Source organism: Spermophilus citellus (assembly GCF_964194105.1).
Source record: "Spermophilus citellus genome assembly, chromosome: 9".
NCBI lineage: Eukaryota > Metazoa > Chordata > Mammalia > Rodentia > Sciuridae > Spermophilus > Spermophilus citellus.
Window position 1 is genome coordinate 101,534,440 of NC_138191.1, and position 14,069 is coordinate 101,548,508.

Consider the following 14,069-nt stretch of genomic DNA (forward strand, 5'->3'; position numbering starts at 1 on the left):
GAACAAGAGAGGTAGTTAGCCCTGAGAGTTTAAAATGCAAACAGAGCTAAAACCTTAATGCTCAACAAAGTAATGTGAAAAGTAAGCCCTCACTGTAGGACAGTGAATGAACAAAATAATAAAAAAGAGTTCAACTCACTAATTATCTTTTTAAGTTATTTATTTATTTGTTCTAATTTGTTAGACATGATGGCAGAATGCATTTCATTTTGTATTACACATATAGAGCACAATTTTCAAATCACTGATGTACACAAAGTATTTTCACACCATTCGTGTCTTCATACATGTTCTTAGGGTAATGATGCCCAACTCATTCCATCATCATACCTACCTCCTTGCTCTATCCTTCCCCTCCCTCCCCTTTGCCCTATCTATAGTTCCTCCATTCCTCCCATGCTCCCCCTCCATCGCCATTATGAGTCCGCATCCTTATATCAAAGAAATCATTCGACATTTGGTTTTTTGGAATTAGCTTACTTCACTTAGCATTATCTTCTCCAGCTCCATCCATTTACCTGCAAATGCCCTGATTTTATTCTCTTGTATTGATAAGTAATGTTCCATTGTGTATACATACCAAAGTTACCCTATCCATTCATCTACTGAAGGGCATCTGTTCCACAGTTTAGCTATTGTGAATTGTGTTGCTATAAACATTGATATGGCTGTGTCCCTGTAGTATGCTGTTTTTTAAGTCCTTTGGGTATAAGTCAAGGAGAGGGATATCTGGGTCAAATAGTTGTTCTATTCCAAGTTTTCCAAGGAATCTCCATACCGCTTTCCAGATTGGCTGCACCATTTTACAGTCCCACAAGCAATGTATGAATGTGCCTTTCCCCCCACATCCTCACCAACACTTATTGTTGTTTATATTCTTGATAGCTGCAATTCTGACTGGAGTGATATGAAATCTTAGAGTAGTTTTGATTTGTATTTCTCTAATTACTAGAGATGTCAAACAAAAAGCAATTAAAACAATAGTCACATACTCTATGATACCCATTATATTAACAAAAATAGTTTGGACATTATAATTCTTCACACTAGTAATGTCATAGTAAACAATTTTTTTTTGGTACCAGGAATTGAACCCAGAGGTGCTTATCCACTGAGCAACATCCCCAACCCTTTCTATTTTTTATTTTGTTTTAAAACAGGATGTTACTGAGTTGCTGAGCCTGACTTTGAACTTGGGAGCTGGCAGTAATATCTTTATTGTACATACTATTCAATGGCAGAAATTGGAATGATCATATTGGAGAAAAATTTAGCAATATGTAATAAGAGTAAGGAAAATTCCCAGCATGGTGGTGCACACCTGTAATTCCAGTGGCTTGGGAGGCTGAGGCAGGAGGATCACAAGTTCAAAGCCAGCAACAATTTGGCGAGGCCCCAAGCAACTTAGGGAGACCTCATCTCAAAATAAAAAAAAAAAAAAAGAAAAAGGGCTTGGGATGTGGCTCAGTGGTTAAGTGCCCCTGGATTCAACCCCTGTTATCAAAAAAAAAAGTATATAATTTCTGCTCCTGAGTATTCATCCTAGGGAAATAGTCTAATCCAAATGAAGGAAAAATTGCATCCAGGAGGATGTTTATTGTAATTTTATTTATAAAATTATAATGTTATTTATAATAACAAAATAATAATAGCCTGAAAGTCTTATATTTAAGTCAACTATGCACTTTCACTAAATGGAATAGTATGAAGTCATTAATAATGTTTTCAAAGACTATATAATAATTTTAGAGAATTTCTTATGATATACTCTAACCTAAAAGTAAAAGAATACAGAAAATAATTACATCATATTGTGTCATGATTACATATTTTTAAAAGTACATAATTATTACCCATGTATTGTAAGCACAGATAAGGACCAGAAAGCAGCACAGAAGAAAAATGAAAATAGATGTTGGGATGTTGAAATTTTATATGTATTTTTCTTTTCTTTTTGTATTTTTCTTTTCCTTTTGCATGTATTTTTATTTAAATATCATCAATCTTATTTGATTATATAAATTATGGAAAGGATATTCTTAAGAGTTTAGGCTTCATATTCAAGAGCTCAGTATAAATCTTAATCTATCACCTACTAATTATATGATTTTAGGCAATTTATTTAACCTCTTCGAGCTTTGCTTTCCTCATCTCTAAAGTGGTGTTAGATATCTGCATTATAAGAATATTAAAAAATAAGTACAAAATAAAGCATTCATCTTATAATAAATGTTCATAGCTTTCCACTTCTTTTTTTTTTTGAACTGCAATCTGGCTTTATTCTGAATGCTTTCCACTTCTTAATGCTTTTCTATAGGGGTTCCTCAGTTTGCAAATATATACACATACAAATAAGTTAAAAACAGGTTAGGAAAATTAGGTAAAGAAAAATAACGGTGGTTCATTAAATGTAAATTCTATCACCACCACCACCCCTACTTTCCCAGTTTCTATGAAAAGTATAATGGGATTCAAGAACATTATGGCTACATTGTTGAGAAATCAGAGATGAATCAGATGCTTGTTTTTCAACACTTATTCAATAGCAAAAAAAAAAAAAAGAAAGAAAAAGAAAGAAAGAAAGAAAAAAGATAAGAGACCTTCCCGACTCCATTATACTCCTAAACACCCTCTCTCACCTCCACCCCAATCAGACTTCAAGATGTGTCCCTGGAGTTCCAAGAAAATAACATTTTGCTCTTTTTTTTTTTTTTGAGGTGAACACATTTGCTTTCCCCACATAACAAAAGGTATCATTTTGCTTTTAATTATGGGTTGTTATTGTGCATTGCTTTTATTTCGCAAAGATGTTTGTTTCAGGAAAATTAATTTAGACAGTTCCATTTTTCAAGCAACAATACCTTCTGTCCCAGGCTTACAAAGAACAATTAGATCTGGATTCTTTCCCCACAATCAAGCTTGCAATTTCTTGTGGAAAGTTGTGGTTGTTCAGCCTGGAATGGAGCTTCCCTGATAGTCAGTCAAATGCAGAAAATACACTTTTACAGCCTGGCACTTTTACTTCCTGCAGTATATATGACTCTGACATCGTGCAGAATCATTACTCTGGCTAGGCAGGAACACAGATTAATGCTGCCTCACTTTCAGTGCCAGAATCTTATTCTGAATGTCATGATATTTTTCACAGGAACTCCACAGTTTCATGCAATTCAGCAAACATGACTGCAGGCCTGTTATGTGCCAAGTACAGTGGTAGGAGCTAGAGATACTGATCTGAATCCCACAGCTTCCTTGCCTGCAAGAGCTCACAGTCAGAAACCTCAGACAGATAATTACAACATGCAGCGATAACATTTGTGGCCAAGGGTAGTACAAGGTGCTGAGAGAGACTTAAGGAGGCACCAAATTCAGCCTTGGAGACCACAGATAGCAGCCAGTGTGTCATGATGTAGGATAGAAGTCATATGTGCAGAAGGAGGGGAGAAGGGGCTTTTAAAGTAAAGGATCTTGGAATTAAAAATAGAAGTCTTACCAGACTGTATACTATTTACCTAGAGGTATGTGTCAAGTGCTGGGCTAACTACTAGTAGGTGGGCTGTTAAACCCACTTCAAAGTATTTAAATGACTTGCTCATGGTCACTTAGCCAGTATATGGTAGAGACAGATTCAGAGAAGGTAAATTATTGGCCTATACAGTAAGTAAGTGGTAAAACTAGGGCTAAAACACATGAGTTTTTAATCCATTATTTCATTCAGTCCTTACCACAGTTTTGTGCAGAGCTGCTGTGAACTGCTTTGCACACTTGCAGAATCTGAATGGGAATAAAAAAGACTTTGTTGAATACTTATTTGAGTGTGTTAGGATCTTTTAAGAAGTCATAGCCTCTGAACTCTTCTACTGGAGTAAAGTGATCTTAATATTCCCCAAAAGTCTAAGGTTTCCACATTTTATTGATTCTTACCTTTTATCTTAAAAATCATGTGAATTTTATATTGTACTGTATACTATGAGAGGTGAAGAGATTTTCAAAGGGCTATTTATACCACTTATGTGAGCCAGGATTTGTACTTCTTGATGGTCTTTGTCCCTACCCATGCTCAAGTCTGTAGTTTCTTTTTCTGGTCCCAGGCCTCAATGCCCCTGCATTTCACCTCTCTGTTCCCTAATCCTTTATTCAACCACAATGTGGGAAATTCTTAGCCTTTAATTCTTTTTTAAAAGTTGATCCTACTTCCTCAGTGAAAAGTAAAATAGTTCACATCTTCAGGGGCCACTTCAATTACCCCGTCTTTAAAGGAAGCCCTCTTGGTAACTTCTCAGTTAAAACTACTTGAATTAAAAAAAAAAAAAAAAAAAAAAACACAATATTGGAGCTCATGACAAATCACTAACTGAATTTCTCCCCTGCTTTCACTTCCGCCACTTCATTATCTTTTTCTTTCTTTCTTTCTTTCTTTCTTTCTTTCTTTCTTTCTTTCTTTCTTTCTTTCTATCTTTTTTTCCTTAACAGTTTTTTGGGAGGGCATCTGTGCTTTTCTGTACAACACACTGACCAACCTGAATGTACCCATATTTATTTTCTGAAGTTTCATTCTAAGAATAATGGACAGTTTTTGTTTGTTTTTCAAATATGAGGTTATAATATAAAAACATTTTTTTCATGTAACATATAAAACTCATGGAGATTTCTGACAAGTTCCTTGAATACCAAGCTAAGAAATCTAGTCTTATCGAAAATACAATGAGGAACATTAAATTATTAGAAGGATAGAGCAAATTTAATTTTAGAATGATAAGTCATGCAGGCATCGAGGAAGCTAGACTGGAGTAAAAGCGATTAGAAGCAGTGAGTTTACAGAGAGGTCAATGCTACATGAAATATTTTTGAGAGAGCAGTCTGTGATTGAAGATAGGGCAGGAAGCGGGTTTTGGATCCCTAGATGCCTAGAAGATGACTTGGCTGGCGGAGGGCAGGAGCTGAAAAGGGAAAGGTTAGTGGAAAGGAAGGGGCCTGAATCCTGAAGCTAAATGTGAGCTCCTGTTTCTGTGGACACCCATTTCTGGAGGTGTTGATCCTCAGGTCCTCCCCACAATAGCTGGTTTCTGGAGTGACAGGAAAATGCATGGGAATTGCTGGTGCTCTTGTTTAAATCATCTCCAGTCTATGCCGTTAAAGACTGACTTTTCCCCAAATAGCTATCTTGCACAAAACCACAGAAAGCAAAACAGAACACATAATCAGTGACTGTTCTCTTCCACCACGCAGAACCCCACACATTGAACCAGCCCCTGAGCTCCCAGAACACCACGTCCCGTTTCATTCTGGGAGGCAGTTGTGATGCAGTCGTGACCGAAATGAAAAGTCCATTTTTAACCATAGCCTCATGATTACCCATCCATATGAAGAAGGAAAAAATCTCTATGCACAATTCCTAGAACCCAAAAACAGAAAAAGAGAGGGCTTTGAGAAAAATTATGGGGGCAGTGCATGAGCATTTTTTGTGTCTATTAGGAAAGAGGAGGCAGAAACTAAAAACCTCTTAGGTGGCCAATTCAGTTGAACTCAGCTTGGCAGCAGGTAATGAGCAAAGCTTTATTGAGTGTTATCTATTGGTCAGGCGCTAAGCTAGCCGTTGAGAAGAGGGAAGTACAGAGGACATGGCCCTTGCCCTCAGGGAGCTCACACAACCAATGGAGAGGATGCAGGAGCGAGCAGGCCTTGGAAATACAATATGACGGGGCCAGGCTCAAGATCCCACCCAGCAATGAGAAAGTCCTCAAAAAGAGGTGGCATATGAGTGGAGAGCCAAATAGCAAGCAAAGTAGGTTGGAGATGGGCTTGTTATTCCAAGTATAGGGAACAACTTGGCCAGTTTAGGAACTCAAAGTAGTTCATTGTGGCTGGAGCTCAGAGTCTAAGAGGACTGTGATGGAAAGCTGGAGCCAGGTCATGGAAGTCCTTCAAGGGCTGCTAACAGGTTAGACTTTATCCAGTGAAAGCCCTGATGAGTTTGAAGACATGCATTCTAGAAAGCTCACTCTAGTGGCAATGTGAAGGATAAACTGGAGAAGGCACACTTGCAGAAACTGAATGGGAACAAAAAAGGCATCTATCAATACCTGGCTGGTTACGAGGTATTGGTTAGAATTAGACCAGTTAAGTGGTTGTTGAAAAAGGTTAATTGCCAGAGAGTGAGAAGTGCAAAGAGAGCCTGATGCAGCAAAGACCTGGGGCCAGCTCTCAGATATCTAGTTCTCAACCAGCATGTTCCCCACTCAACCCATTGCCACAAATTTAGAGTGATACTTCCTTTTTCTGTCTGCATTCCCCCTCTTCTCAGGCCCCTGGTGGTTGATATGAACCCACTGGTTTAAATCACCCACTGGTTTAAATAACATTTAGGAGAACACAAGCTTAAAGGTTATGGAATCAGGATTCATCCTTTGTGTGATTTTGTGCTTTCTGTGACTTCAGTCAAACAGGATTCAGCTATGGAAAAAAAAAAAAAAAAAAGTAGTATTCTTTCAGGTTTGATGTTGCCTGAAGAGTCCCAGAGATTCAGAAGCCTTCATCTGTACCAGTAGGCTACAGGCGCTGGGTTTTTCAAACTTCCTTCTTGTAACGAAATAGCCAAGTTGTATCCTATTGGCATCTTGTTAGTTATTGACACCTTCACTGAAAAGGAAAGGATTAAAAGCAAAACTACAGCAGTAAGATCAAACATGTTATTTATGACAATAAATATATTTGACTTGTACTCTTCAACTTCAAAATAAAGACAACCAAGGACAAAAAGATAACAAAATTTTGCACAAGATTAAAATGTACCGCATTTGTTATTTAAAAATACAATCTCATTAAATAGAGTGATAAAGATGACAAGAAAATACACCAAAATATTAATGATGGTTCTCCTTTAGTTGTAAAATTTTATTAATTTTTACTTTTACTCTAAATTTTCTATAAATGTGAGACAAAAATAAGTATTGTTATTTCATAATTACATAATTGATTTTTTTTATTTTTACTCTAAATTTTCTGTAAATTTGAGACAAAATAAGTATGTGTTATTTCATAATTACAAAAACTTTGAAGATAGATACTTAGGACAACTACAGCTTTCACTGAAGATAACTGAACCTATAAAAGGTCCAGAATTTCTGGGTGAGCTTTCTAATTAGCCCTACTTTTAGTACTTCCATCCTCCAGGGAGTCAAGGTAACCATAGGTGGGGTAACATTGTACTAACAAAACAGAGTTCACTGGATGCTGGTGGAATAATGGATGCTCCTGGGGGTAGGATACTTGTAGACAATCCCATAAGCTTCCATTGTAGATTCTCTGGAAATCTCTGGATAATATGAATTTAGAGATTACTCCTATTGAGCGCTTAGAACCCCAATTCACCATGGCCTTTAAGGGGTTATGCTCAGCCTTCATCACAAAGTAGTTAATCCCAGAAATGGGTTTCTTCTGAATGTCCATGTTTACCACTTTCACCTAGGAAGGCTTGATGTAGTCCTTGTAACCAGTCAGGTATTGATAGATGCCTCATTAATCCAGCATGGCATACTCACATCCTTCCAGGATCCCATGAAGTATCACACAGGTACACATACACTCATGCCCATTTGTCTAGGTATGGAATTTATTTGCCACAGAGAGGAATGTCCTCTCCCCATCCAAGTGCAAGTGTTCAGTGCACACACATACACACACACACACATGCACACACACACACACTTGCCCACACACACACATGCACATACCAACACAACCACACACACACACACACATAATGGCTCTGTCTTCCTTAGATGTAGTATTTGATCAACTAGTGGCTCAACAGTTAGCAGCCACCTATCTCACTGACTTTATTTTCTCTAGCTAATATGTCATATCCTACTTTCCAGGAAGTTAATGTATCACCTTCATGGAAGAGGTTCTTACCTCTATTAGTTGCTAACTAATTATAATAATTTTATAATTCTTGATGTGGAAGATGCCCCTCACTGTATATAAGTTATTGTACATTATTGGTGAAATTCCAGAAGTCATGTGCCCTATGTTTACAAATGCCATAGTAATCTCAGTGATTATGCCAGATAAATTAGTTATAAAATTTTGAAATATCTTGGGGGGAATTATTTGACTTTTTCAATTTATTGGCTAAAAATCTGTTGCAGAGTCGTTCTGGAATATACACTTTTGTTTCATTTGCATACAGAACACACATTGCAGCATTTAAAACAATAGCCTACACTTACCTGCTTGTGCCACTAGGTGGTGCACACATATGTTAGTGAACTGCAAGTTAAATGAGTTTGTCAAGGGGTTAGATTTAATTCATCAGCACAGGGGTGGTACAGATAGTGGAAGCTGTAGAAGTCCTGGAGAGATGGTGACACTGTAGGCAAGAGTAAAGAAAGAAAGCTGTCTCAGAGAACATGGAGAGACTGTGTGGCTGGCTGCAGAAATGGCAGGAGCAAAACCGAAAGGCAAGAGACCTCAAAGATGTGCCCAAGGAAAAGTCTTAGAGGGAGGAACGTGCCTACATTCCATGCTGATTTGTTCCTACTTAACAGGATCATTGCAGAGGGAATAACAGAATACTTAAATCATTTAAGCTATATGACGTCAAACATTTCTTTAAGGCCTTTGTTCTGAGCACTGGAGGCATAGAGATGAAATGAAATAAATTACTGTCATCAAGTAAAGACCTAGTAAGAAAGGCAGACAAGAAAATAGACAATTAAGACAGAGCAGAATACAAAAGACGGGTTTTACAAGATCCACTAGAAGAACAAAGTATGAAATACTCATTCTTCTCTGAGGAAGGGAAAGAAGAGAGTTAGGTTGGAGTTGGTACACAGAGTAGACTTCACTTGACAGTGAGGGGGGCCTCAGGGCAGAACAGCATAAGCAAAGGCATTGAGGCTTAAAGGATGTTGTGGATTTGGGGATTAGTTCAGTTGAGCTTAGCAAATACTCACTGAAAGCTACCCAGTAAACAGGGATATGTGATTGAGAAGGCCCCCAAAAGTCACAAAGACTGATGTAACAAAGGTGAATAATAGATTTCCTGGCCCCTTAAGATGCTCCTTGTGTAGTGAGAAAGACTCACATAACACAGAAAATTGCAATGAGAGAGTACAGCTTAAATGTGGTCCTTTTAAATTCTGCTTCTGTTCTTAGAACCCCAGTGGTCTAGCCCCAGGGGTTCTCAGAGGACTCTACACCAGAAGAGGGAGCTCACAAGCACACTAGCTGGTTGCATCATTTGATTCTGAGTCTCTAATGGTATTTCAGCTTCACTTGCCCATTTTAGAGTTGTGAAGTTTAAGACCAGATACAGGCAGCAAGTTGTACAAAGAAACCAGGACACATGCCCAGGTGTTCTGACTCCTGCCAGATTTTCTTCCTGTTTTTTTTTTTTTTTTTAAATACTGGACCCTGGGCACAGTCGACATTTAACAATAGTTCTTAACTGACACTTTTAAGACAAATTAACCTCCTTTACCAACTGTGATCATCAGAAAGTTAAGCCTGTGGAAAAAGAAGGACACAGTATCCCTCATGCATGAGGAAAGTGACAAGCAACACAGGTTGACCTTGGCAAAGATAGCTTGAGCCACTTTTCCCACTGCTCTGGTTCTGTTTTGGAGGGGAGGCTGTCTGGCTGCAGCATTCCTTCTAACCAGTACATGTGTGTGTTTCATTTCAGCTGGAGAATTTGTGCTCACTGAATAGATCATTGATATCTCAGAATTACATGTTTGCTTGAAAATGTCAACTAGAATGAGTTATGAGCTGGAAGGAAAACAGGGTTGTGTGCTTTAGAAAGCCCCAAAAGGATGCAGGCCTGCTTTCAGAAGGTCCATGAGAAGTCAGAAGAAAAGAGTAGAGAGATCTTAAAGTGGTTTCGGCTGGAACAAGTCAAAGTTGAATGGAGAAGGAGGGTGACCCAAAGTCAGGAGACTTGAGACCAGGTTCCATGAGAAAAAGAGAGATTCAGGGAATATTAAGCCTGGCGAGACAAGACACAGATCACCTCCAGACCTCCAAGCTATTGCCATGGGAAACAGTGATGTCATCAGGAAGCAGTGCTTCACCATGTTCTAACCAATAACAAGTAGTGAATTCCTATCAAGAAAAGGAATGAAACAAAAATAGTCTGTATAATTGTTGGGGATTTTGCAGAGGGGACTCCTTCCCTGGAGGCAGGTCCAAGTCAGTGACCTTTGAGCTCTAAGTATCCATAATTCTATGAAAAGCAAAGAGGCATCTTATAGAAACGAAGGGTCAGATATTCTATAAGAGTAACGAAATCAATAGTAAGTAGATTTTTTTTATTGAGAACCCATTAAGTGTCAGACATAATGCTAGATGATTTATGTGCATTGTCATATCTTGGATTTCAGTGATAGTATTAGAGCTAACTGAATTCTTATTCTGGCCCTTCCATTTAATGAAAGTGTGGTCTTGGCCAAGTAATTTCTCTTCCCTAAATGCCATGTCCTTCCTCTGTACAATACTTACCCTGTAGAATTGTCAAGTGTCTGAAAAGAAATGTTATATCAAAATACCTATTTATGTGGCCTTTAGTTGGTTCTCAAAAAAAAAAAATGTTGCTGCCTTCCTTTTTTGCTTAAGTTGAATTTCAGGAAACTATTCTAGGAGAAAGGTAAGATAAAGAGGGAAATGGTGGTAAGGTAAGATGTGTAGTAAGGCAACCACTGGATGAAATACCTAGTGATCCAAAGCTCCTGCAATTTGAAGCCTAGATTAGTGGTTCTCAAAGTGGAGTTTGTTTGGATGCTTTTAAGAAAAGAAAAATGTAGATTTTTCAGTACTATTTATAAAATATCAAGTTTAGGAAAGAGAAACAGGTCAGCATGAAGACTGCAGCTTAAAAAGTCCTGAATAGAGTCTTCAAAGGATCTGCTCACCACTGCCCCATCAGGAGCCTCCTATACCCACTTCTTTGCACTCAGGCTCTCATGACATCTATCACAAAGCTTCACAGTAGGTGTACTGTGACAGAGAACAAGCCTTCTGAGATATCGATCACCTCAGCCCTTGAAGTAACCAAGGCCAGTTGCCTCCAAACAAAAGCAGCATCATGCATATGGCCTAGTGTGCTCCACCAATATTAGTTTGTATGATGTTGTATGCTACAAAGTGATGAGGATTCAGTTAGAAAAGGAATGAGCATATCACCATTAATTGAAATTGTTATAGCATTGTTAAGCAATAAACCAGCCCAGAAGTATCTTGGTTAGAAAGTATTTATAAATGGTAAAAATAACACCACCACCCAAGGCAAAGAGTATTTCCAGTTTATCAAACACTCAAGCAATGCAACTAGTGTGAGCAAGAGAACTCTGAGTTTGCCTGATACAGAGGAGTGAGCTTGAGCTAGGAGACTGAATAGGACCATTTTTGTGGCCCTTAAATAAGCCACATTTCTCTCAGATCTCATTTTTTCTTTAATATAGTATAGGTTTGACTGGGAGACCTTTAAGGCCCTCTCAGCTCTGACCATCTATGCTTCCAAGGACAGGTCAAAGGCCGTCCCTTCCCCCTTGACTCTAGGATGCAAGGACGCTGGTCAGATTTATGCATTAGCACCATGTGTGCAAAATTGACACTGCCCTGTGTGTCCAGATATGTTTTATACATCCTCCCTGAATTTCTATGCACAAGTTTGGCTCTGGCTCAAATCAGTACTCTTACAATGTGTTTTCTTTTACAGCAACAGCGGCAGCTTGACCTCTTGACAATAACCAGCCCCGGTAAGTAGGAGCAACTGACTGTTCTGCCACTGTTTCTCCCCATTTCCCAGATTGATGCCTTGCTGCTTATCCAAATGCAATTCCTGCCTTTGACTCCCTGGATGAACAGCACAACTTTTGCACCATGAATGATACTCCTCTTCCCCTGCTCCAGGGATAGTTTTCTTTTGTCCATCCTAGGTCTGTGCTGTCCCCTTCTGACTCTGAAGATGCAGGGCTGATAGATACTCTGGATGTTACTGCATACTCTAGAGTCAAGTTTTCCCAAAATCATTCATTGGATTCAAGTGTCAAAGATGTGTCCTTTCTCCTAACAAATAAGTTTTAAAATCATGAGGAATAGGGAAGCTGCCTGACAGATATCAGGGAATGAAGGAAGGATGGATCATGAGGAAGATCCAGTCTAATAAAGTGATCAGATTTTGTTGACTGTGCTGAGAGTCAAGATGACTTTGGTCTCTCCCCTTTAGGAGGAGAAAAGACAAGTCCCCCAACAAAGCTGTAGAGATGGGGTTACAATTTTTTTCCCCTTAGATCTGACATCTAGCCTAGGCAGAGGCTGAGCAGGTTAGTTTTGTCAGAGAAGTATTTTACTGTGATTTGGGAACTGGAGTAAATTTGTAACTGGAGAACAAGAAATATGATTCTCTCTTGGGACCAAGGAGTAAGCATTCTTGCGGGTTCTTCTTCATCCACAAGGTGATAACTGTCCTGGTGACCACCTGATGTGATAGGTATTAACACTTTGGTTACTGAACTGTGGTAGATGGGGTTCTGGGGGAAGGAGCCAGATGTGGAGCAGAGTGGCCATATGACAGGGTTGGGGGGTCACTTCAAAAATGACTAATTACCAATAAATATAATAGTGTTTCAATATTTTAATTACCAGCACAGCTGAACTATGTCAGCCCTGCCTCCCACCAAACTTGACATGCTGTATCAAAGGACCAGGTGGTCACTTACAAAGAGATTGAGAAAGTGTTCTCTGTAGGCGCTATCCTAGCACAAAGGCTGGTTTTCTGCTGTATGTAAGGGTACAGGACAGTGACTGCAAATATAAGGTAGATCTACTCAGTTCAGGTGGTCTTGCTATATTTCCATTTAATTGAGTCCTTTGACATAGAGACTTTAAGAATAAATATGAAAATTGTTTGAAACCCATTTACTCTGTCTCACAGAATCATATATATATATATATATGATTAACATTTATATAAATTCCAAATCACATACTGACATAACTGGAGTGTCTCTTTAATGTGATCTATCAATTCCTCCTCACTGAAGTGCTAGTTAGGGATTATTTTTGTCCTATCCTGTTTACTTGCTCTCCTTTTAAATTTCGTCGTATTCCACTACACATGTACTGCCCAGGTTATCTGCTTCCACATCCTAGTGTCATGTGGCCACACCCTGAGCATTCCATGCTAGATCTTTCTGCTCCTAATTGCTACTGCACAAATTCAAGCAGAGTAGTTGTGAGTCCCAGTGCACTCCTTTTAGACAGCTATGGGATTGCAAAATGCTCAGCACTGCCAGAGTTTGAGTGGTTTATAATTATCCATCCTTTTAGTTGAGAAAAGAATATCTTCTGGGTCAGTGCTTCCCAAAAGGTATGTTGTGGCACATTGGTGTTCTGCAAGAGGGCTACACTTCTGTGCTATTGTGAGATATTGATCCACTCAGCTCTCAGGGGCACAAGTAGACCTAGGGCAGCTGGAGCCCCTCAAGGTGATAGCTCTACTCCTATGGTTTCAGACAAATATTATCATGGGTGCTTCAAAGGTTAGGAAGCACCATTAGACCATCTATTATCTGGATGACTCTATTTCATGTCAAAAGCATTTTCATTAACTGTCTCTCACTATCAAATTCACTACAGTTCCCCATATTACCAGAAGCTATAGCAGCTAGCAGTGAGCTTGCTACCTCTCTGGGGCTGTCAATAGGAGGTACTGGTTTATCTATATTTCTCACCAGACCATGATTAACAGAGTACTGCAGTCTGAGGCAGTCATTCCTCATGGACTAAGAGGCTTCTGAAATTCTGATTGGAAATGTGGAAGCTTTAACAGTGTGGTATTTTCTTTAAAATTTATTTTGTCTATTGAAAATAATTTCAAATGTTCAGAAAACACTAGAAACATAATGATCAGACATTTACCACCCCTTCCCAGCAACGTGGCTTTACCATGGCAGCATTGTGCCATCTCTGCTAGAGTCCCTTTTTAAAACAAAATTATAGATGTAGTTGAGACTTTCTAGTACTTTTCCCTGATTGCATTTCTCTCCCTACACCCTGCAGGTAAC

At 38.8% G+C, this 14,069-nt stretch overlaps 1 protein-coding gene across 2 annotated transcripts in view; it reads left to right on the forward strand.

Annotated features, from left to right (window-relative positions):
* Nucleotides 1–14,069, forward strand: part of AGBL4 (AGBL carboxypeptidase 4) — a gene marked incomplete at both ends in the record, with an annotated part of 1,419,693 nt that overhangs the window by 1,070,073 nt on the left and 335,551 nt on the right. For both annotated transcript variants that reach the window (XM_081307152.1, XM_081307151.1), the window contains one exon: nt 11,720–11,759. In XM_081307152.1, the coding sequence (XP_081163278.1) occupies nt 11,720–11,759 (40 nt within the window). The remainder of the gene's footprint in view (nt 1–11,719; nt 11,760–14,069) is intronic.